The sequence below is a fragment of the Cordyceps fumosorosea genome (genome assembly GCF_001636725.1).
Source record: "Cordyceps fumosorosea ARSEF 2679 chromosome Unknown scaffold_2, whole genome shotgun sequence".
NCBI lineage: Eukaryota > Fungi > Ascomycota > Sordariomycetes > Hypocreales > Cordycipitaceae > Cordyceps > Cordyceps fumosorosea.
Window position 1 is genome coordinate 842,343 of NW_017387302.1, and position 22,686 is coordinate 865,028.

Sequence of the window (22,686 nt, forward strand, 5' to 3'; positions counted from 1 at the left end):
TCCACACCAACAACAATCAATCCATCAACACCTCCCCAATGATTCCCCGATAATAAAAACCATGACGAGCCTGCACAAGCCGCTGCCGGCTCTCTACACCGTCTACGTCCTCCGATCTACCGTCCGCCACGCCTCGCTCTACATCGGCTCGACGCCGAACCCGCCGCGCCGCCTGAAGCAGCACAACGGGGAAACCAAGGGCGGCGCCGCGCGCACCGCCCGCGACCGGCTGCGCCCCTGGGAGATGGTCGCCCTCGTCTCCGGCTTTCCTTCCTCCGTCGCCGCGCTCAAGTTCGAGTGGGCGCTCGCCAACCCGCACCTGTCGCTGCACATCCCCGACGCCGCGCGGCTCGCCGTGGCCACGCGCACGCGGCGCGACGGGCGCCCGCGCCGGCCGCCGCTCAGCATGCGCTCCGTCGTGTCCAACATCCACCTCCTGACCGGCGTGGCCAGCTTTGCGCGGTGGCCGCTGACGCTGCACTTCTTCGCCGAGGACGCGCACAAGGCGTGGGCGGCGTGGCTGCGGCGCGAGCAGGTGGCGGTGCGGCCGGGCCTGCGCGTGGAGACGGACTTTGCGGACGACACGGCGGGGATACTGGCGGAGGAGGAAGAGGGGGGTGTGGGCATACATGCGCTGCCGCTGGACTACGCGCCGGTGAGGGAGTACGCGGGCAAGGCGAGGGAGGTGGTGGCGTTTGAGAGGCAGGGCGGCTGCGTGCATTGCGGCGAGGAGATGGCGGCGGGGGAGGGGCTGCAGGCCATGTGTCCCAACGGGGGCTGCGTGGCGATGGGACACCTGGACTGCTGGGGGAGGCACGCGCTGGCGAGCGAGGCGGAGGAGGGCGTCGTCCTCCCGCAGACGTGCGAGTGTCCGTCGTGTGGTGGTGAGGTTCGCTGGGGCGACATGATGAAGGAGCTGACGTTACGGGTGCGCGGCGAGGGAGAGGTCGACAAGCTTCTCAGAGTCAAGAAGAGAGGCAGGAAGCCGGTTCAATGCGAACACGTCCCTGAATGAGACCACGACCCGGTACATGAACTAGTTGGCACTTGATACGACAAGGACCATTGAAGCGAGTCGGCACTTGATACAACAGAGACCTTTGAATCGAGATGACGATTGAATCGACTCGACAATATCAAGCAATTCTATTCTTCATCTTTTTTTTTTCCGAAAGAACCAAGCTTCTAAGGCGCCGCTGGTCCTCGCGACGTGCAAACAGTCCCTGGGCTTGTCTTTGCAAAGCCGCTATCTCCACTCTTCGTTCCTGCCACTCTCCGTTTGTTCCTGCCGCTCTCCGTCTGTTCCTGCCGCTCTTCGTCTGTTCCTGCTGCTCTTCGTTCGTGCCTTCGTTCCTTCCTGGGACTGAGTTCTATGAGGCTTGTTATCGGCTCGAGCGCGCCGTCATGGCAAGCTCCTGATTCTCCTCGACACAACTTCATCACTTGTTTTTGATTCGTTTCACAAGATCCATTAATTGTGTCTCGGGATGAACCTGATAACGATTTTCGCGTCTGTCGCCGTCTTGGCAGCCGCTCTCGCCCAGGCCAAACCAGGCCCCGTCGAAGCCAACCCCATCTTCCCAACGATTGAGATGTGCCAGCGAAAGCCCATATTCTCCCTCGTCTTCAGCCTCTGGGGTGCCAGAAACATCAGCGCTCACCTGGACACCTTCACCATCGGCTTGACGCCACACCGGTGTGAAGCCATACCCGTCGCTTTCAACACAGATCAAGGTAGCGACCATCTACCGGTTCTAACCTCCTACGCGTACGGCAGGGGCCAACTCACAACGCCCCCAGGCGACCAGGACGCCGCCCAGTACTTGTGGGACAGCGTCTACTGGCCACGACCAACGCGACCCGGTGGTGGCTGGAATGGGTACCTCTTTCCAACTACACGTACCAGAGCTGCGGCTGCTCAGCGTACAATATCGTCCCCAAGGATTGCAGGACCCTCCAAAGGTACCTTTTCACCACCACGGCACAGTCAGGAAGAGAGGTCCACGAGAGATATTTGTACTACTTATGGGTTGATGGGCCGCTGCCAGAAGACCCCTGCCGCGCCGAGATATCAGGCGATGAGGCGCGGAAGATTGTCGAAACGGCAAGGTCCAAGGCCTTCCTCGCGGACAAGTCTGTAGTGAGCTGCTCTTGCCCGGAGTGTGGCGCGGGTGTAGTCGAGGCTAATGACCTCTTTCTTTTCGCTTGGTTCGCGGCCTTGTTGCTGCTGTTGCTGCTTTTCGCTGCTTAAGCAACTTGCTTATGAAACAGATGTAGAATGACTACCTATATACAAAGGTGATTCTATGTCTTGTCGTCTGCAAGAAGACGCCGCTAGTTTCGTGTCTCGAGGCAGAACCGAGTCAGGGCAGCAAGCAGGATCAAGTGAGACTCGCACACAAGCAGTTCTCAACATGTTATATGTAGCTTACGGCAATTAGGTGGACTGTGTGTAATGATGGAGGAATCAATAGTCTACTTTCTAATTAAACGATGGCTCATTGCCTCTTCATTTACTTTGCTCCCCTTGCTTCGTCGAAGATTCCCCCTCTGCGCTCGTCTCTGACCCCTCAAGATCAAGCAGGCCACCACGCTGGTTCTCCCAGAGCGAATAATACCTACCCTTTAGCCGCAGCAGCTCCGCGTGCGTGCCGCGCTCGACGATGGCCCCTGCGTGCAGCACGAGGATCTTGTCCGCGCGCACGACCGTCGACAGGCGATGCGCGACCACAAACGTCGTGCGCCTCTCGCTCACGCGCGCGAGCCCGAGCTGGATCAGCGCCTCGGTGTTGGTGTCGACGGCGCTGGTCGCCTCGTCGAGAACGAGGATCGGCGGGTCCTTGAGGAAGACGCGCGCGATGGCGATGCGCTGCAGCTCGCCGCCTGACATGCGCGTGCCCGACTCGCCCACCCTTGTCGCGTAGCCGTCGGGAAAGGAGGAGACAATGTGGTCGTGGATGGCGGCGGCGCGGCAGGCCTCGTGGACCTCGGCGTCAGTAGCCGAGGGGCGTGCGTACCGCACGTTCTCCATGATGGTGGCGTTAAAGAGCAGAGGGTCCTGGGGCACGAGGCCGATGACGTCGCGCAGCGAGCCCTGGGTCACGGAGCGAATGTCGGTGCCGTCGACGGTGACGCGTCCGCCGGTGACGTCGTAGTACCGCATCAGCAGCTTCGTGATAGTCGACTTGCCGGCGCCGGTGGCGCCGACGAGCGCGACGGTCTGGCCGGGCGCAGCGGAGATGTTGGCGTCGCGGAGGGCCGGCCTGCGGGGGTCGTACGCAAAGTCGACGTGCTCGAACGCGACGGCACCGCGGACACCGGGGCCGAGCGGCTTCGCGTCGGGCGCGTCGGTGATGGCGGGCTCGGTGCTGAGCAGCGCGAGCAGGCGCTCGGCGTCGACGAGGTCCCGCATGAGGTAGCGGTACTCCCGGGAGAGGAACTTGAGCGGCCAGAGGAGCAACTCCCAGTACTGGAGGAGGAAGACGAAGTCACCGGGCGAGGCGCGGCCGGCGTGGATCTCGCGGGCGAGGACGAGCGCGAGCCCGAAAAAGGTGGTGGGCATGACGGCGCTGAGGACGGCCTCGATGTAGGCGTCGCGGACGGCCCAGACGAGCCGGGCGCGGTTGGTGGCACCGACGGCCTCGCCGTAACGGCGCGTCTCGTACGAGAGCATGTTGAAAGCCGAGACGGTGCGCCACCCCTGCACGGCCTGGTGCATGACACGCGTCTGGCGGCGCTCGGCGCGGGTGACACGCCGCCGGTTGTCGATGTTGTAGCCGGCGGTGACGACCTCAGCGGCGAAGAAGCCGACGCCGGCGGTGACGAGGGCGACGGCGACGCCGGCGTTGAACTTGGCGTACAGCACGACGAAGGCGGCGACGGTGTCGAGCACGGTGGGCAGCATCTCGAGGACGGCGGTGTCGAGGATATTGGTGAGGGCCTCGCCTTGCTCGACGGCCTTCATGAGCTCGGCGGAGTCCTGGTCGTCGTGAAAGCTCATCTCGAGGCGCATGACGTGCGCGAAGGCCGCGTTGGACAGCTTTCGGTACGAGTATTGCTGCACGGGCATCTTGGTCAGCGTCTCGACCAGGCCGCGCCCGCACTCGCCGTCGAGGAGGGTCAGCAGGTAGTACACCAAGAGAGCCTTGATGGGCAGTCCGCCACTGACAAGCTCGTCGGTGACCTTGCCCAGCTGTTGCGGCACGGCAATGATTAGCGCCCGGCCGGCGAGGACATTCAGGATACACAGCGCCAGGCACGCCTGCACCTTGACATCGTCGCGCGGGATGAGGCTGGGCAGGAAGACCTTGAAGTTGCGGAGGTACTCGATCCAGCTTCCGCTTTTGCGAAGACGGCCGGCGGCGGAGTCAAAATCATCCTCGGACTCGTCGCTGGCGACGGAGGATGTATCGCTGTCTTTGTCGCTTTGGTTGTTGAGCGGAGAATCAGCAGCCAAGGTGTGGGAGCCAAACGAGCTGTTCGCCGACCTAGTAGAGGAATCATCCTGGAGTAGCGGTTGCGATTCATCATCCAGCGTAGCATCTGTCTTGGACCGTTTCCGTAGTCGTCTTGCACTATCCACGAGCAGCGAGAGCGCGATGACGAGACGTACGGCGTGGAGCATAAAAATGTGATCCGCTGTCTTTGCGAGGTATTCCGTCACCGCTAATGGGCTGCCGAGCACTATAATAACAAGTGACAGGGAGAATAAGTCGACGACCAAAAGTCTCTTTCTCAGGCACACCAAAGCCCATGCCACAGATGTATAGACAATGCTGAGCATGTGTTCCGTCAGCGCGGCCGGCGTCGGGGCCTTCCTGTTCAACAGCACTGCCTCTGCAACGAGTGTTGATAGCAAAACGGCAACGGCAGTCAGGCGCAGAAAGTTCCTCGACACCGTGTTGAACGAAGAGTTGGCCTGCGCATAGTGGGCGAGGAAGCTGAAAAAGGTGTACAGAAGAACAACGATTGTCGAGGCGACATGAATGCCCGCGGTCACGTTGACGAGCGGTGTCATCGCGGAAGACGCGGGAAGTATGTATCTGAATGTGTGAAGAGATGCTCTTTGGCCAATGGTGACGTTAACAGCAGCGTAAAAAATGCGGCATCAGCTGGAGAACCTCTCTGAGCATCGATTCGCTGTGATAGAGGCGTTCATCATGGATTCTTCCTGGCCGCTGCAGCAAGCCATTTTATCGCCACTTGGTTTCGAACTCTCTGCGAGGCTGTGCAACTTCAGATCAACTACCGGATGAGTCAGAGAGAGGGGGCCTTTGCTACCAGAGAGCGCGCAAACGGTGACGTGAGTCCGTGTTGATGAGTCAATTTGAAAATTCTTTCATCATTCCCATCGATGGATGGTGTTTGACTGACGAGAAATAATTATTTGGGTTTGGGAAACATTTTGCGTTGGAATATGGGAGGGAGAGAAAGCGCGACCATGTGAAATCGCGGATTACGCCTCAACGCCACAAGGCGGCTTGTGACAATGCGATACGCGCTAATAATAAGTACGCATCGGTCGATTCAAAAAGAGGCTTGCGAAAGGAGGAAGCTTAAAATTGGTTAGAAAATATTTTTGCTGCCGCCTGTCCTGGATAACAAGATTCTCGACGTACTGTGTAAATGTATACAATGATGCCGACAGTCACCCGCTTATGATGAACCAGCTAAACCAGCATATTTCGTCTGCGGTTTGTGAGACGCACATGAATCTGCCAAGTCTGCTTATGCGTGCTGTGCAGATGCATGTACGCTGTAGATCCTTATGAACGACAGCCTTATTACTCCTTCGTACGCAGGTGTCTCGGATCCTCCGCCCTTGGACCTGCTTCCCAAGCTCCACGGAGAAATGGCAACTGTCTGCATGAGCTTACCCTATACCCCGAGCATCTAGTATTTCCACCACTTCGTTATGTGTTCTAATCCATGCAGTAGATTTCAATTCAAGAACCAGCATACCTAAAGGATACACATCCCACCAGGGACACCTCTCATGCACAGTCTCGTGCTAAAACGTGGGAAGGCATACGTAACATTAAAGTCTGTTCAACTTGAAGACTTCATTTCTGCCCGATAGTTGTCACTTCCAATGACCAAAGTGACCCTTGGGCAACCCTCCAAAAAGCCAATGAAAAGTACGCATTACGAGAGTGTCCTCGGTGCGGCCCAACTATAGACACCTCAGGCTTCATAGACTCACTGTTGCTGTAGTAGCACCAGTAGTAACTGCCGAAGGCCCGAGACTCCAGAGCTAGCTCTACTCACTAGATCGACCGGCTCCAACTTGGACGGTGCCGGGCGGGCATGGAGCTGACATGCATGTCTTGGTTTCTTGGCTTCATGGGGAGCGGTGACCCGCCGTGATGCGCCGCGATGATCCGGTAATGACGGTCATCGGCAGCCAGTGGCTCATGGTCCTATCTATTTAATTACACATTAGATCGCTTTCGAAGCAAGTCGGCAGCCGGCGGGGGGAGGTGGCCAGCTGGAGTGAACCCATGGTTGGCCGGCAATTAGCGCTTCCAAGCTTTGACAACCTTCAAGACATGCATAACAACTATTGCTTCCACTGCATTTGAACAGCCCGGCAAGATCTTATTGGACAGATGACTACGTGGTCGTGGTTCATGTCGTGGGGAGGCGCATGCGGCACCCTATTCCACACGCATATGACAACTACAAGCAACTCAAGTACACACTTCGAGTAATTACACGTAAAAAATACACACAGCTATCTCGGGTCTGTAGTTATACGAGATGAATCGCCTTTAATCTGGAGCGGCATCTCAAACAATCCGCTCTCTGTCCGTCTCTTGTCTCATACGTATACATAGTCTTCCCCTCTTACCAGGCCCTCCCTGTCGCGGTGCAGGCATCAGCCTCGCCCATGCCCTTCATTTCCGCCCTCAACCATGACGAGTTCCGCTGCGATGAATCTCTCGACGCCCTGCAGGCCGCCACCGCCACCGCCACCGCCGCCCCCGACCCAGCATGCCGCCTCGGGCATGCCCAGGCTCACCCACCACGTATGAGCGACCGCGAGAACTCAGGAGGTCGTCCTCCGCGTGTGCGCCGACACGGACAATGGCTGCAGCATCGCAGACACCTTCTGGATGCAAGATCAGGCGGGAAAATCCCAACACGGGCAACCCGAGAGCTCCGGCCGGCTCAGCGGTGACGGGTATTGGAGGTCGCCGGGCCAAGTCTCACCCTCTCCGCGTCGCGCCGAACCGAACAGCTGCTCGCCATTGTACTATCCACGACTTAGCAAGAGGTCCATTGCCACAGAGGGGTCGTGCCTGGATGTGAGCGGCAAAAATGATTGGGATGTGCCCGTTTTTTTCTTCTGTTTTTTGCTTTTCCTACTTTTTTGTTTCACTTTGCTTCGTTTCTGGGCCAGAGACATCCCCCTGCCGGGATAGCGCACATTTGGCCTCTCTTGGCGACTCGGATGAGACAAGTCACTCTGTTTAAACGCTGAGATTTTCCCCGCAGCGGCACGGAGAGTTTCTTTTCCTGTTCATAATACATTGTTTATATGCATTAGGTAAAACAACCAATTTTACTGTCACAAGCAAAAACTGGTGGATAAAATCCCAAATCTTCCGCTTTGTGGCTATCACTAGGCAAGGGTTGGCTTGCTAGCATCCTCCATCTCGATATGTCGCAACACTTCGTATTGCGATGGCCGGTCGGTCGCGCGGGATCGGTGGGCCTCTCGCCTCCTCACCCGATGTCAAAGCGCCCTTGTCAAAATCGATCGGTCTAGATATCAAAGGCCAGAAGGAAATGACAGCCCGGCCGCCCGGCCATCCGACCAACCGTCGCATCAATGGACAGCATGATCGTCCTCTGGGCCCGTAATTTTACACGTCTCCTTGTTCCTCCTGTCTCAAATATACACATAAGGCATCGGAAGTGGTTGATCGGGTGGCAACATGTATCAGACACTCGACTGCCTCTGCTCCAAGTGTTGGCATCCTACAGTCTATCAGCAAGGCAGTGGGTAGCTCATTAGCGTCTTCCCCGGTTACGTGAAAGTCTTAGCCTGCGTACAAGATGTTCCTTTGACCAGAGTCTCCGAGTTGTCTGGAGCTAAATATCAGATTCTTGTTTGTCTCCGTCGCCCGCTCACCGCTTCTCCCCGTAAACAGAGTCGAATTGTGTTCTGGTCCCGTGACAAACAGCACGTTTCCATTGTCATAGTACGATAGTCGTTTGTTGTGAGGTCAAAGATAGACATAAGATGCGCGTTATGGTCGATGAGGCTGTACAGAGTACACGGCTTGCTCGGTACCCGGCTGCCCTCCTGCCTTGTCTTTGTTTTCCGTAAACCCCCGGTGAAATCTATCACCCAATCTCCTTTCCTCCGTGCTGTTTCTCTGCGGGGACGGGATATCTTGTCTTTTCTTCTTAGAGTCAGGGAGAGGAGAAGCGACGGGTGAGACATCAGCCTCGCTGACTGCATCACAACTACGCGTCAGTGGCTTGCTTCATTTCGACGTCACAAACAAGCTAGGGTTGTAAGGCAAGGGGCTTGGCTGCATCGAGATCGGCTGTTTACATATTCTTTGACGGGATAGAGAGAGAGACGAAAAGGTCAGGTGTTGTTTGGCTAAATGAGGGTGCGAAGAGTCAAGAGGCCGCGTGTATTGTTAAACGGAAGTGAGACCGGTTAGTACAACACGGCATAATAGTGATTAGAGACAAGTTTTGGCCTCTCCAAAAAGCAAGATGTGCATTGGGCAGGAAATGAAGTCCTGAACGGGTCGGGTAAGACTATCCCATCCGTGCCCTGTTGAGCTTCACTTACACCCTTGTCTTCCTGGCCGCCGAACCAAGACACAAACCACAATTCTGAAAGCACAGCGGCTTGACGGTGCAATAACCCATCTCAGCTCGAGGCAAAGTTTCGGTCAAGAGAGCCCAGACTGTTCGAAACCGCACGGAAGAACAATTATAAATACTCCAGCTTCCCCCCACAATCGAAGTGAAGAAGCACTCACTCATCACACACTCACATTACAACACATCACTCACAACAACTTCTCTCAAACAACCAACCAACTCTTCTCCAACATCTTCAAAATGTACGCCGCCACCGTCTTCGTCTCCCTCCTCGCCGTCGTTTCGGCTGTGCCCACCAACGGCGGCCACAACACCCAGGAGGCCCAGGCCTGCCACGGCGAAGTCAAGTGCTGCGACTCCGCGACGGCCGACAAGATCCTCACCCAGGGCAACCTTCTCCCTATCACTGGCCTCAACGAGCTCCTCGGCAAGTGCACCAAGGTCAATGTCCTCGCCGTCCCCATCGGTTCGGAGTGCAAGGATCAGACCGTCTGCTGCCAGAATGTTCAGCAGAATGTAAGTAGAAGCATGAACCATAATGAGTGGCAGTTCCGCGTGCTAATCACTGCCTTGACAGGGTTTCCTCAACATTGCCTGCACTCCTATCCAGCTTATTTAAGCGAACGACCTGCCTTCTCTGAAGGCATCGCGGTTTCGGTGAAAAGATGGATTCGCTATGCTACAGCTATACAACGGGCACATAAGAGTACTATTCGTTGAATAATGTCTATTTATTCTAGATATTAATTTTACTTTATTTTTACTTTCAACCAACACTGCTATGTATGCCGTTCCGTGAAGACAAATTCTCTCAGGGCATTGTGCTGCTATTCCTCGCGCTATACAATGACATTGTATCTGTGCTGTTCTTGTATGTCGCATCGCATTTCCCCGTAAATCCGGTGAACATGTCCGCCCGCTGCTGCAGGTACTTGCCGAATGCGTCGCGGGAGCAGCTTGTGCCCGGCCCGTCTGCGCAGCTAGGCAGCGGCTGCGGGGAGCTGTTCACCAACACTCTATAAAACTCGCCGTCCTCATAGCCGTAGCTGCTGCTGCACCGGAGACGCTCAATGGCTATGTTGCCCAGAAAGGGTAGGATGTTGGAGCTCTTCCACGCGCGACGATAGTTGATGCGATCCGTGGGCATGGTGTCGTTGACATTTGGCGCGCCTCCAAAATCGGAGTTGTTGAAGAGACCCATGGCGACGATGACCATGGGAGGCATCTCTCTGTGCGTGAAGCTCACCAGCAGATCGTCCACAGAACTGCTGCTATTCGCGCTGCTGTTGGTGGGATTGCTCATGAGAAGCTCCCCGGTCGCTTTCAGCCAGGGCAGGCCGTTGTATCCGGCGATGCTGCTCCCGTAGCCGACGTTGTAGTGGTATCTAATGTCCTCCGAGTACTCCCAGGCCAGCCAGTCGTCCGGCGTGAACAGCTTCAGGTCGCAAAACGGTGACTTTCCGCGAATCACCGTCTCGTAGCCGCACAGCTGCTGCATGCCAAAGATGTCCTTGTCCGTGAAGTTGAACCCAGGCGCCGCCTGCTTCAGGCGCGCCACGATCGGCTTCGTAAACTTGCCGGTGAACTCGTCCGACTCGTCGCTGCCCGCCGACGACGAGTACGCCGGGCACGCCTTGTACGGCGTCAGGCTGTCCGCGCCGGCCTCCTTGGACTCGTAGACGCTGCGAACCTCAATTCCCCCGCTGCCCTCGTCCTTTTCCAGACCCCGCGCAAATGATTTGGCCGACTGTACCGTGCGCGACGCCGAAGACGTCCAGACCTGCCGCGGGGCGCTGAAGTTGGGGTAGCGGAAGCTGAGGTCGACGCCGAGCTGGGTGGCCTCGAGGCGGCCGACGCGGGTCAGCACGGAGACCTCGGCGTCGCTGATGGGCGCGCTCCAGCCGGCGAGGAAGCTCAGCTCGGGGACCTTGGTCCAGTCGACGGTGCTGTTGCCCAGCTTGGCGACGAAGCCCTCGATGTACGCATCGTAGTCGAAGTCGTTGGCGTAGATGGCGGCGTGGCGGACGAGGTAGGCCGCCCGCTCGGCGGTGCACCCTTGAGGAGCATCTGGAGATGCGGCAGGGTCCTGTGGCTCGAAGTAGGGCGCGATGCCGGTGAGATGGTGTAGAGGATTAAAGTTGTATGTCGAGTACAGGGTTGACGCTGAGACAGAGGCAGCCAGAGACAAGGCTCTGAGGGCGGTGTTTTTGCCCATATTTCTAATTCAATGTACAATGAAAAGCAAATTCAGGGAAAAGGATTTAGGAATCCATCTCCAGAGAAGAAGTGCAATTGGCCTGCTTTATAGCCTGTTTGCATGCTACGTCGTTTTCATGATCGACATCGCTTCATTGACGTCACGGTAGGTACCCGGTACCTTGATTTTCAGAAGCTTCGACGGCGTTGGGCAGGGTTTATATGGGACGTATATCCACTTTGCGCTACGTACAAGCTGAGAAAAGGGCCTGAAAATCGAGGTTTTTGGTTGATTGGTTTTATTTGTATTTTTCTTGTGTTTCTGACCTTAAAACCGTTGCTCTAGCCATGTGTTTGTGTTTATGCTCTCTGGGGAGACCCTGAAGCTGTATGGGCTGCGCCTTGAACATTACGCGTCTCAAAATAAATTCTAGGCCTAAAGAAACGAGATCAGCTCGTAACCATGAAAATAACCCTCCGCTTTTGATATTGCTACCCGATAATAAATGAAGCTTTGTCACGATGGACTGTCCTGCTTGAGGCGAGTATTGGCGAGAAACAGACATGTTATCCCAGCGGAAGTTGGCTAATAAGGAGCGACGAAATAAATAGGGGGCTTGTAGCATAGAGCATTTTACCATTTGCCTGACGTATTATTGTCTGGAAATGGAAGCACAAACGAATTTTGAACGCACAAATTCAGCGCAGTGTGACGGAGGTGATGAGGCTGGTATCAATGCACCTAGCGAGACGCTCCCACACCGTCCCTCGCAGGTAACCGGAAGAGATACTGTACCTATGTACAAAACAACTGTGCGCACAGGCTACGGAACCTTGAATCACTCATCTAAACACTTGCCCTCACTACTCGGAGCTTATGTTAGTTGGCGCTTGCCGCATTGTTTGGAGGTTTATTATCTGCTGCTCTCACCCTAAAATCTCATGCTACTTTGATTCGGAGGGGGAAATATCAAGGGTGCAAGACATAGGATATTGACACCAGTTATTAAGCTGAGGACATGACCTTTCGGTGATACGAAACCCTCGGCGCCCCTGTTGTGCAGCGTCGATCTTGGCAACTCTGAGATACAGTGCCTGCCTGCGACGAACAATGCAGTAGTAGACAAAAGCTGCTCACAACTGCGCTTTATACATGGTTCTGGCGAGTTATTATTAGAGTCACCGATATGATTGCTATGGGGACTGCGTGGGTGAGCGAGTCTTGCGCCATTGGCCGTGTTGGCGATGGGCTGCTCGGCCTGCGGCTCGTCTGCATGTATCGATGGGATGTATATATCTGGTAGACAGTACATACATTGCTGATGAGTAGAGTCAAATCGTAGGGGGTATACTGTGAGTGTGGATATCACTAGTACATCTTAAAGACACGGCGGAAGCTGTGCCACTCTTTGCCCGCCTCGGAAGTAAAGTCACCATTTGCAGCACCCACATGGGCGCCCACGATAAAGCGATACTTCACATTCTCACTGTAAAGCCATGTAATATCAAGTACCCTCCCGTCTGCAGCCTGCGTGCTCCGGTAAAAAAGGTAAAAAGTGGCCCCTAGCACCAGGCGCTGTTACACAGGCTGCTGCAAGTGCTGTCGCGCTGGTACCTGCTCGTTCGCAGCCTTCCCCAGCGCCGCTACAGGTACCCCGACGACGGCTCACACAGGAACCTCTTTCCATCTCTCTCACGTCTGGGGACGCTCCCTCGACCCATTCCTCGCCCGCCCTCCATCGCTTCGACATCTACACCTTGCACCAACACCGGCTCTCACGCTGCATGACTCCTTCGTCTTGCTCTCGCCGCTCGTTAAAAACTATGCGAGCCTCGCGACTTCTGTCCGGCTTGTCTCTTCACTTCTGAATACTTGCAAAGTCTTTTTCTGTAAGTCTACATGCCCATTATATCTTATGCTCTTGTTTTTTCAGCGCCCCGTTTGATGCCATTTCTCTCGCTGCGCAAAGACCCTACGTGCCCGCTGACCTCGACTCGGCCTCGGGATTTTGCATGTGTCTGCAATATCTAACACAGAAAACAGATTTGCGAAAGCTCTGAGCTGCGGCTCTCCATTTTTACGATATCCGATCGGTCGCATCGTCGACATCGCCTCTTACAGCTCCGCGACGATGCCCCTGGTATCTTGACAGTACTCTCCATTCTTTCGCGGCGCATCGCTCCCATTCAGTCATTCTTACGACGGATCTACCATCTCTATCGTTTCGGCCACCCCGAATCTTCTCTTAATCTCCGGAAAAAACACCCCAGAACCCCCATCCGCCGAGACCATGGCTCCCGGAATGACAGCTAGTGCGTCCGTTCCGGCGAGTGCACGCAGCTCTGTCGGCCCAACCAAGCCCAAGCCAAAGGTCAACTCCAATGGCTACCATCCGACTACCGCGATACCTCTCAGTGCCATGCACAGCCCAGCCCTCGATCTCACCTCTGTCGAACGCCGTGGTCAGCCTACTGCTGCCCGCGAACCCATCAAGAAGGCTAGCAGACCGCACGGTATCTCCGATGCACCGACCTACTATCCGACGTTAGAGGAATGGCACGATCCCCTGGAATACGTCAAGAAAATTGGCCCCGAGGCCTCGCAGTACGGGCTCTGCAAGATTATCCCACCCGATTCTTGGAATCCGGAATTTGCCATCAACACAGAGGTAGGGCTTCTCTCGGCCCAATTCTGCACCCTCTATTGGCGTCTGCCTTGATGTTACATTACTGACTCGATAATAGAAATTTCATTTCCGAACCAGAAAACAAGAGCTCAACTCCGTGGAAGGCAGTATGTTTTCAATACGTCTCAAACGCTTGCCACACCTCACTCACACCATCTCGCAGGCACTCGGGCAAACCTAACATATTTGGATGGTCTTGCCAAGTTCCACAAGCAGCAGGGCAGTAACCTGCATCGCCTACCTTATGTCGACAAGAAACCCCTGGACCTTTATCGCCTGAAAAAGGCTGTTGAGTCACGAGGCGGCTTCGATAAGGTCTGCAAACACAAAAAGTGGGCAGAGATTGGTCGTGACCTAGGATATAGTGGGAAGATTATGAGCTCTCTTTCCACATCCCTAAAGAACTCGTATCAAAGATGGCTCTGCCCGTACGAAGACTATCTCCGCATCGCCAAACCTGGCGTCCATCAGCAGCTGGAGCAGGAATACGGCGGACCCCTGACGCCCAGCCCTGCGCAAACCCCCGTCAAACGCTCGCAAGTCAATACTCCATCCGGTACGAACGCCGAATCTCCAGCTAGGAATGCTTCCGAGGCTTTGCAAAATGGTCTCAAGCGGGAGGCTGACCGTGACACCCCTATGATTGATGCTCCCCTAGCTCCCACATCTGGAGGCTCCTCATTCACAGCCGTCAATTCCGGCTTCACCAGCATTAACAAAAATACAAGCGAGCGCAAAAGCTTCACGCCAGAAGTACCCGGCACCCGGAATGCGACACCGGATGATCACACTGGTCTTGGCAGTGCCGCCCAGGTCAAAAGAGGAATCAGCGCTGACGATGCGTCTGATGCTTCAAAGAAAGAAGCTGATGGTGATAACGAAGATGCTACAAATCGTCGAAGCAAACGTCTTCGGAAAGACAATGTCCCTACTGTTGCCGGCTCCCATATGACGCCGTTCCGCCCTTCCGTTCCTCGCATTCCACGCGAAGAAGATCTTGCCCCAGGCGAAGCGTGTGAGACCTGCGGTCAAGGTGAGAGTGCTGGACTATTACTCATCTGCGAATCTTGCGACAATTCGTACCATGGGCTTTGTTTGGACCCCCCTCTGAAGCGAAAGCCAGAGGCTGAATGGAACTGCCCCCGTTGCCTCGTTGGTGATGGACAGTTTGGTTTCGAAGAAGGCGGCTTGTACTCGCTCAAGCAATTCCAGCAGAAGGCCAACGACTTCAAACAAGGATACTTCGAGAAAAAGATGCCATTCGACAGTGCCCTAAAATGCCATCGGCCGGTTACCGAAGAGGATGTCGAGAATGAGTTCTGGCGTCTTGTTGCTGATTTGGAGGAAACTGTCGAGGTTGAATACGGCGCCGATATTCACTGTACTACTCACGGTTCTGGCTTCCCTACGCTCGAAAAGAACCCCGGCAACCCTTACGCCGCGGATGGCTGGAACCTCAATGTGCTCCCGTTTGCCTCGGAGAGTTTATTCCGGCATATCAAGTCTGACATCTCGGGAATGACTGTTCCTTGGGTGTACGTTGGCATGATATTTTCTACATTTTGCTGGCACAATGAAGACCATTATGCCTATTCCGCAAACTATCAGCATTTCGGCGCTACAAAAACGTGGTACGGCATCCCTGGTGACGATGCCGAAAAATTTGAAGCAGCGATGCGAGAAGCTGTACCAGAGCTCTTTGAAACCCAACCAGACCTGCTCTTCCAGCTTGTAACCTTGCTCACCCCCGAGCAGCTCACCAAGGCCGGGGTCCGCGTGTACGCCGTCGATCAACGTGCTGGCCAGATGGTCATCACTTTCCCCCAGGCTTACCACGCTGGCTTTAATCACGGATTTAATTTCAATGAAGCCGTCAACTTTGCCCCGCCGGACTGGGAGCCATATGGTATGGCTGGTGTGGAGAGGCTGCAAGCATTTCGAAGACAACCATGCTTCTCTCACGATGAGTTGCTGTGGACTGCTGCTGAAGGAGCTTCGGCTGGCCTGACCATCCCGACGGCCAAATGGCTCGGTCCCGCTCTTGAGCGCATCCAGAGGAGAGAATTGGCGGAGCGTGAGCTGTTTGTCAAAAATCATCTCGAATCGACTTCTCACAAATGCCAGTGCTTCAAGGAAGAAGATGGAAACTGCCCCCTCGCATTTAAAGTCGAAGATGAAGATGTTCTGGACGAGGACGAACAGTGCTGCAGTTACTGCAAAGCCTTTGCTTACCTGTCCAGATATAAATGCCACCAGTCTGGTAAGGTTTTGTGCATTACACATGCCGGCAACCACCCTTGTTGCGATGAAAGTGAACAAAACAGGTACCTCGGCACCGGTCATACGCTTTATTATCGCAAAACGGAGGAGATGATGAAGGACGCCCACAACAAAGTCATCGAGAAGGCTGACACCCCTAAACAATGGGAAGAGAAGTACGCAAAACTCCTTGACGAAGAGGTGACTCCATCGCTGAAATCTCTTCGAGGTCTACTTCACGAAGGCGAACGCATTCCCTTCGATCTTCCGTCCCTACCCATTCTCAAAGAATTCGTCGGTCGATGCAACGAGTGGGTCGATGAAGCAACGAGCTACCTCGTACGCAAGCAACAAAATCGACGGAAAAATGAGCGCGCTTGGCAGACTGGCACACGTAGCTCCATCGGCAGCAGCTCCTATCAAGACCAGAAGGAGCCCGAGTCCCGCAGCGTGGACAATATTTATCGGCTACTTCATGCCGCTGAGCACATTGGTTTCGAGTGCCCAGAGATTTTGCAGCTTCAAGAGCGCGCAGCTTCCATCAAGGAATTCCAAGCCAATGCCTCACGAGCGCTGGAGAATGGCACCAGCCTGAGCGTGGAGGCTATCGAGGAGCTTCTCGAGGAGGGACGAACTTTCAACGTTGATACACCTGAGATTGATGCTCTTTCTAAGATGCTGGATCAGGTGCGGTGGAATGAGAAGGCTCGCGCAAGCCGCGGACTAATCTTGTCCCTGGCCGATGTTAAGAATTTGATCGATGAAGGCAAGCGCCTAGAAATCCCTTCATACAACGATCACTTCACATTCTACTGCGACCAAATGGCTGCAGGACAATCCTGGGAGACCAAGGCAAGGGAACTCATTCACGCCGAATTTGTTCATTACCAACAGCTCGAGGCACTGTCTAAGCAAGTACAAGCTGGTGCGTTGCCGGTCTCCAAGGAGACATGGGATGCAGTGGATGAAATCCTGCATAAGCAGCGGGAGGCCCACCGACAGATCATCAGCATTACCGAGCGTTGCAAAGAGACCGACTTTCGCAAGCGCCCTAGGTACACCGAGGCGGTTAACCTGATGTTCAAACTTGATGAGCTCAACTCGAAGCCAAATGGCACCTTGGACCTCGAGAATGAGCGCAAACGTCACGAGGACTGGATTCGCAAAGGCAAGCGGCTATTCGGGAAGTCTAATGCTCCGCTTCATATCCTCAAGAGTCATCTTGACCATGTGCTAGAGCGTAACACCGACTGCTTCGATACGGAGCACGATACTCCCCGTTTACCCGCAGAGCCTGTGTCCAGAGAGCAAAGCCCGGACGATAGCAAAGACCCTGATCCCAGTCGCCAACGCCAAGTATTCTGCTTTTGCCGTAGGATTGAGGCCGGCATGATGATTGAATGCGAGCTCTGTCATGAGTGGTATCATTATAAATGCCTCAAGATTGCACGCGGCAAAGTCAAGGAGGATGACAAGTATACGTGCCCCATCTGCGACTGGAGAATGATGATACCCAGAGATGCCGCCCGGCCGAAGCTCGAGGATCTGATTGCACTCATCGAGGAGGTACCACTGCTCCCATTCCAGCCAGAGGAAGAAGAGGTTTTGCAGGAAATTATTACAAACGCGCAAAACTTCCGCGAATACGTCGCACGATACTGCAATCCTATTCTTTCAACAGAAGCTGAGGCTGATACACAACGATTCTACTTGCGCAAACTCGAAGGTGCCGAAGTCCTGCTCGCCTACGAGACCAATTTCTTTCGACAGGAGCTGCACAAGTGGTGTCCAGTTGCGCCCGAGGCACCACCTATTCTCGAGGTATCACTTAGCACCCGGAAGCCGCGACCAACGAAGCTGCAAAAGATGCTCGTGGAATATGGCGTCGAGAACCCTGACGACCTACCAGAGCATGCCAAGGGGAAAGCCAATAGTTTGCGACGCAAGGCCGCCAATGCTGAGGCAGCAGCAGCAGCAGCTCAATCTGGATATGGCTCTCTACAACCGCCATCTTCGAATCCCTCGTATGGCGGACCGGCTTACTATGCTCAAGATGGGCCAGGAGGCCTGTACAAACGTGAATATTCGACCGATGAAAGCCGTCGGAATTCTATGGCAGATCAGCCCCGGGAGAAATCCATCTCTAGGGGCCAGGAGAAGGCCGACAGTGCGGGTAACTCTATAGACGAAGCCATTGAGGGCATCAATATCCACACGGAAGAGGGCAAAGCAAAGGCACTTGAAATCTTTGGTCGAACTGAGGCGGGGAGAAGACAGGCTGAGAAAATTTGGGGCACGGAAGTGTGGTCAAAGAAGCCGATGCGCGATGTGGATATGGGCACTTCCAAAAGGAATGACGAGCCTAAAGACGAGGGCAAGATGGAAAAGATGCTGATGGACTTGACCGACGAAAAGCGGGCCGAAGAAAAGCCCAAAGATGACAAGACCCAGGACGATGTCAAAATGACTACAGAGTCTCTGGAGGATGAGCGCAACGGGTTGGACGCAATAATAGATGGGGCCTAGGTGATATTGGCCCATTGTAACGGAACAGGCGTTTGGAAGTTGTCCGTTTCTTTCTCCTTTTTTTTCTCTTCAATTCGCTGCAGAAACCGTTTAGAGCGGTTGTCTCTTGTGGCGGGTTATATCGCTTGGATTTGGGTGTATGACTATAATGGGTGGTGGAAGGCGTTTTTACGAGGTCCAACTGTATGGGCATGGGAATTTCTGGCGCAAAGGTAGGATTGTGCAAAGGATAATTGCTTGGGGGAAAGGGAATGATTTCGAGATACTCCTTGTCTGTTGTAGTAGCTTCTTTTCTCTATTTTTCTATTTTTCCATTTCACTTCTTTCACAAGAGTGCTTGCTTTGCTAGATCTTGTGGCGAGAGAGATGGGATTCAAAATGTCTACTTGTTTGATAATTATAAAGCTGCTCGTTACACGTTTGTGTTCTTTATTGTTTTTGCAACGTCTGTGATAGAACATGGGGAATGGTGCACTAGTCATGTGGTACGTAATGCAACAAGAATGGGGATGATATAATGGGGCGTTGAGCCCGCTGAAGTTTTTTCAGGATCTAGATATGAAGATAGATAGATGATTGCTCTTGGGAGTGTATATGTTGAAGAAGGAGGCCGTTGTTGAATGCCCAGCCGCCCAAGTAGTTAGTTAGAAGAACACGTTCGCTGGAATAATTGGATTAGAAGGTAAAAAGCAAAACGCCAAATAAACGCCGTCGTATGAATGTTGAAGTTGATGACAGTAATGATATTCCATGAAGGCGTTGGTCATGTCCGCATAGAGCCACCACCACCACCTTTCCGGGCAGTAAGTAGTTGTGCAGTGCATTTTGCAGCCGGGGCCAAGCTAGCGGTTGATGCCGACGAGGGAGAGGAACTCGTTGCGGGTCTTGGACTTGCGCTCGAAGCAGCCGAGGACGCACGAGGTGATGGTCGAGGTGGCGGTCTGCTCGACGCCGCGCATGACCATGCAGAGGTGGGATGACTCCATGACGACGGCGACGCCCTGGGGCTTGAGGATGTCCATGACGGCGTTGGCGACCTCCTTGGTGAGGCGCTCCTGGACCTGCAGGCGGCGGGCGTACATCTCGGCGATGCGGGGGAGCTTGGAGAGGCCGATGACGGTGTTGCGGGGGATGTAGCCAATGTGCATCTATTTCGTTTCCATATTTGTTAGTCTAGGGTTGTGCGAAAAGGAAAAAGGCTACGCTGCAGTGAATCGGCCGGAGGGGACGTTCGAGCGAAGCGAGGGAAAGAAAATACCTTGCCGGTGAAGGGGACGAGGTGGTGCTCGCAGAGGGAGTGAATCTCAATGTCCTTGACGACGATCATCTCGTTGTGTCCCTCGTTGAAGAGGGCGTTGTTGACGAGGTCGTCGACGTCGACCTGGTAGCCCTTGGTGAAGAAGAGCATGGCCTTGGCGTAGCGCGAGGGCGTGTCGAGGAGGCCCTCGCGGTCGGGGTCCTCGCCGACGCACTCGAGGAGGGTGCGCACGGCGGCTCGCATCTTTTGCAGGCGCTCGGCGGCCTGCTCGGGTGTCTCCTGGACGCGGTCGCGGGTTCCCTTGGCTGCGAGTTTCACAACGTTAGCATCGTGGTGGTGTGTTACAGGGAATCAACGAAAGAAGAGGAAAATGAGGTCGTACCGGGTCGGCTTAGACCGTCATGGTCGACGACGGGGGCGGGCTGGCGGAGGGCGACGGCGCGGGCCTCGTCGCGGGGATCGCGGGCGGCTTTGGATATCGAGTTGCGACGGTTGCCGTTGGCGAGGAGGTGCTGCTTGTCGGCGAATGGCTTCTTGCTCGTCGTCGTCGTCGTCGTCGTCGTCGTCTTGTGCTCGTCGGCGGGCGCGTTGTCGGTGTTGTCGTGGCGGCGGCCGCCGTTGGTCTTCTTGGAAGAGCGCTTGCGCTTGCGCGACGAGGAGTTGTCGCTAGAAGTGGAGGAGCCGGAGACGGAGGCCGTGTCGATGGGGTGTTTGGGCATGATTGCGGGGTTGATGATGCTTTTGTTGGTCGCGGCGGGGGAGGAGGGGAAGGAGGTTTGCGACGGGGACAAAGTCACGCTGACTAGAGAGCAGCGATGAAGCGATTGATGGGGAAAGCTTGGAGAGTCCGGAAAAAGAGGAAATAGATCAATTCCCGGTGGATGGGTGGATTAAATACCAGCAAGGGAAATACATGGAGGGCGTGGAAAAGAGAGAAAAAAAAAAGAGGGACGGCTTTGTTCGGTTCGCGACATCGGCTTGCGCGGGCCTGGTCCGGCCGTCCCCACAATGGCCTGTTTGAATGAGGTAATCGGAGAATGAGGCTTGCGGGTATTTTTTCGGTGTGTTTTATTAGCTGCTCTTCCAATTGCGTACTGTAGTATTTATTATTAGAAGGGCCAAGAGCCAGTGATGTACAGTGTCTGCAAGTCACTGGAGCAGAGGGGCTGCAGGGGTCTGTGGTGACATTTTTATGTCTTACAGAGGCGGCCTCGCTGAAGGTGTTTATTAAATTGGCCTAAATCCGTTGCCGTTACCTAATCGGCGTACATGATCAAATAAACGGCAACTATAAACAACAATCAAACTCGGCATCTTCATAGGTCACACGTCACCCCATCCATGACAGTGAATTCCACCTTTCAATGGCCACTTTACGGGTTTCAAGTAGGGAAGAATATTTGGAAGTAGATCACTCAGGTACCTCGACTTGAAGACCTGCGTACTACTTCCTGTCGGCAAAGGGATACCATTAGGCCCGCTGGAACTTGTAGCCAGGGCATGCGGGCTTGGGACACTATGCATCCAAGCAAACCAGCGCGTGTTAGTCGCAACCTCACTACCGAGAAAATCTCAACCAGGAAAATACACTTACGCAGTCGGGGTACTTCTTGCTCATATCTCCCTTCTTCGCACGGCACGGCGACCCAGGCTCAAAAAAAGAACGTCGGGCAGCCCAGGAACGCGGTACTGCCAGGCGTGGTCGGTCCCGAGCAGCCGCCAGGACCGGCAATAGGGGCTGCCCGCTTCGTGTAGGTCGGAGGCGGAGAGGTCGTCGATGACTTGGAGGTGGTTGACCAAGGCTTGTCCTCCGGGGGCCAGGTGTAGGCTGAGGCCGAAGGTGTCGTCGAAGACGTTGAGGTAGTGGACTTGTAAACCGGGGGCGGGGGAAGCGAAGATGTGTAGGCCGGGGGCGGGGGGGCTGTTGAGGACTTTGAGGTGGTGGACGAAGTCTTATAGGCTGGAGGCGGAAGCAGAGCCGAAGATTTATAGACCGGAGGCGGCGGGGGAGCCGAAGACTTATACGTCGGGGCTGAACGAGTCGTCGCAGACTTCGAGGTGGTAGACGAAGATTTATAAACCGAAGGCGGCGGGGGAGCTGAAGACTTGTAGGTTGGGGGTGGTGGAGGAGCCGAAGATTTGTAAGTCGGGGCCGGACGGGTTGCCGAAGACTTGGAGGTTGGGGCCGGCCGGGTCGTTGAAAGTTTCGAGGTCGTAGACCTGTAGGCCGGAGGTGGTGGAGGCGCTGAAGTCTTGTAGACCGGCGGTGGCGGGGGGGCCGATGACTTATAGGCCGGGGGCGGCCGGGGAGTCGAAGATTTATAGGCCGGGGGTGGTGGTGGGGCTGAAGACTTATAGGTCGGGGCCGGAGCGGTGGTCGAAGTCTTGCGGGTGGCAGGCGGCGGCGGTACCGAAGAGGTGTAGCCCGGGGGCAGAGGCGGAGGGGCCGGTGGCTGCTTGGCCGGCGGCGGGTAGGTCGGGCTAGCGAACGCAGTCGCCACCGCGACTGCGAGGACGGCGATAAACTTCATCTTTGCTGGTCTTTCTGTCTTGGCGGTTATCTCGGCTCTGAAGAGAGAAAAGTGAGGCTTGTCTGTCTCCAAGATGTTGTTGGATGGGTCGAGATAGATAGGACAACTGCCGTCTACTTATACTCGCCTTCCCCGCCCACCACGGGAATTATCTCAGGGAGATGCTTTGTATTCAAAAGCACGGGGAGGGCCGTCCAGCCAGAAGTCGGTGCTGTTCATGAGGCGGAAAAAGAGTAGCAATGCCAACATCGCCGCCCTCTCACTTGATGTCGCTGTCTCGGTCAACTGTTGTGGTATCGCATCGGGTGGGAGTATGCGCCACGATATGAGGCCCATCGGCGATCCATCCGTCTGCAACTCATCTTGCATTGGACCTTGT

At 55.1% G+C, this 22,686-nt stretch overlaps 9 protein-coding genes across 9 annotated transcripts; 5 read left to right on the plus strand and 4 right to left on the minus strand.

Annotated features, from left to right (window-relative positions):
• Positions 1-61: 61 nt before the first annotated feature.
• On the plus strand, positions 62-1,015 carry ISF_01411 (GIY-YIG catalytic domain containing protein; the record flags this gene model as incomplete). Its single annotated transcript, XM_018845018.1, has 1 exon — positions 62-1,015. One exon carries the CDS (start codon positions 62-64, stop codon positions 1,013-1,015), a length of 954 nt encoding a protein of 317 aa, XP_018707784.1.
• Positions 1,016-1,487: 472 nt separating this feature from the next.
• Positions 1,488-2,251, plus strand: ISF_01412 (hypothetical protein; the record flags this gene model as incomplete). The annotated part of the gene is made up of 2 exons (XM_018845019.1): positions 1,488-1,879; positions 1,963-2,251. The coding sequence occupies 2 exons, from the start codon at positions 1,488-1,490 to the stop codon at positions 2,249-2,251; spliced, it is 681 nt and encodes a 226-aa protein (XP_018707785.1).
• A 258-nt stretch (positions 2,252-2,509) lies between these two features.
• ISF_01413 (abc transporter) lies at positions 2,510-5,017 on the minus strand (the record flags this gene model as incomplete). The annotated part of the gene is made up of 1 exon (XM_018845020.1): positions 2,510-5,017. One exon carries the CDS (start codon positions 5,015-5,017, stop codon positions 2,510-2,512), a length of 2,508 nt encoding a protein of 835 aa, XP_018707786.1.
• Positions 5,018-6,889: 1,872 nt separating this feature from the next.
• On the plus strand, positions 6,890-7,180 carry ISF_01414 (hypothetical protein; the record flags this gene model as incomplete). Its single annotated transcript, XM_018845021.1, has 1 exon — positions 6,890-7,180. One exon carries the CDS (start codon positions 6,890-6,892, stop codon positions 7,178-7,180), a length of 291 nt encoding a protein of 96 aa, XP_018707787.1.
• A 1,910-nt stretch (positions 7,181-9,090) lies between these two features.
• Positions 9,091-9,469, plus strand: ISF_01415 (Hydrophobin; the record flags this gene model as incomplete). The annotated part of the gene is made up of 2 exons (XM_018845022.1): positions 9,091-9,366; positions 9,428-9,469. The coding sequence occupies 2 exons, from the start codon at positions 9,091-9,093 to the stop codon at positions 9,467-9,469; spliced, it is 318 nt and encodes a 105-aa protein (XP_018707788.1).
• Positions 9,470-9,661: 192 nt separating this feature from the next.
• Positions 9,662-11,065, minus strand: ISF_01416 (Histidine acid phosphatase, eukaryotic; the record flags this gene model as incomplete). The annotated part of the gene is made up of 1 exon (XM_018845023.1): positions 9,662-11,065. One exon carries the CDS (start codon positions 11,063-11,065, stop codon positions 9,662-9,664), a length of 1,404 nt encoding a protein of 467 aa, XP_018707789.1.
• Positions 11,066-13,337: 2,272 nt separating this feature from the next.
• Positions 13,338-18,518, plus strand: ISF_01417 (Lysine-specific demethylase-like domain protein; the record flags this gene model as incomplete). Its single annotated transcript, XM_018845024.1, has 3 exons — positions 13,338-13,715; positions 13,792-13,840; positions 13,897-18,518. 3 exons carry the CDS (start codon positions 13,338-13,340, stop codon positions 18,516-18,518), a joined length of 5,049 nt encoding a protein of 1,682 aa, XP_018707790.1.
• Positions 18,519-19,360: 842 nt separating this feature from the next.
• On the minus strand, positions 19,361-20,495 carry ISF_01418 (GTP cyclohydrolase I; the record flags this gene model as incomplete). Its single annotated transcript, XM_018845025.1, has 3 exons — positions 19,361-19,666; positions 19,777-20,081; positions 20,159-20,495. 3 exons carry the CDS (start codon positions 20,493-20,495, stop codon positions 19,361-19,363), a joined length of 948 nt encoding a protein of 315 aa, XP_018707791.1.
• A 933-nt stretch (positions 20,496-21,428) lies between these two features.
• Positions 21,429-22,307, minus strand: ISF_01419 (hypothetical protein; the record flags this gene model as incomplete). Its single annotated transcript, XM_018845026.1, has 1 exon — positions 21,429-22,307. The coding sequence occupies one exon, from the start codon at positions 22,305-22,307 to the stop codon at positions 21,429-21,431; it is 879 nt and encodes a 292-aa protein (XP_018707792.1).
• Between the last annotated feature and the right edge of the window lie 379 nt (positions 22,308-22,686).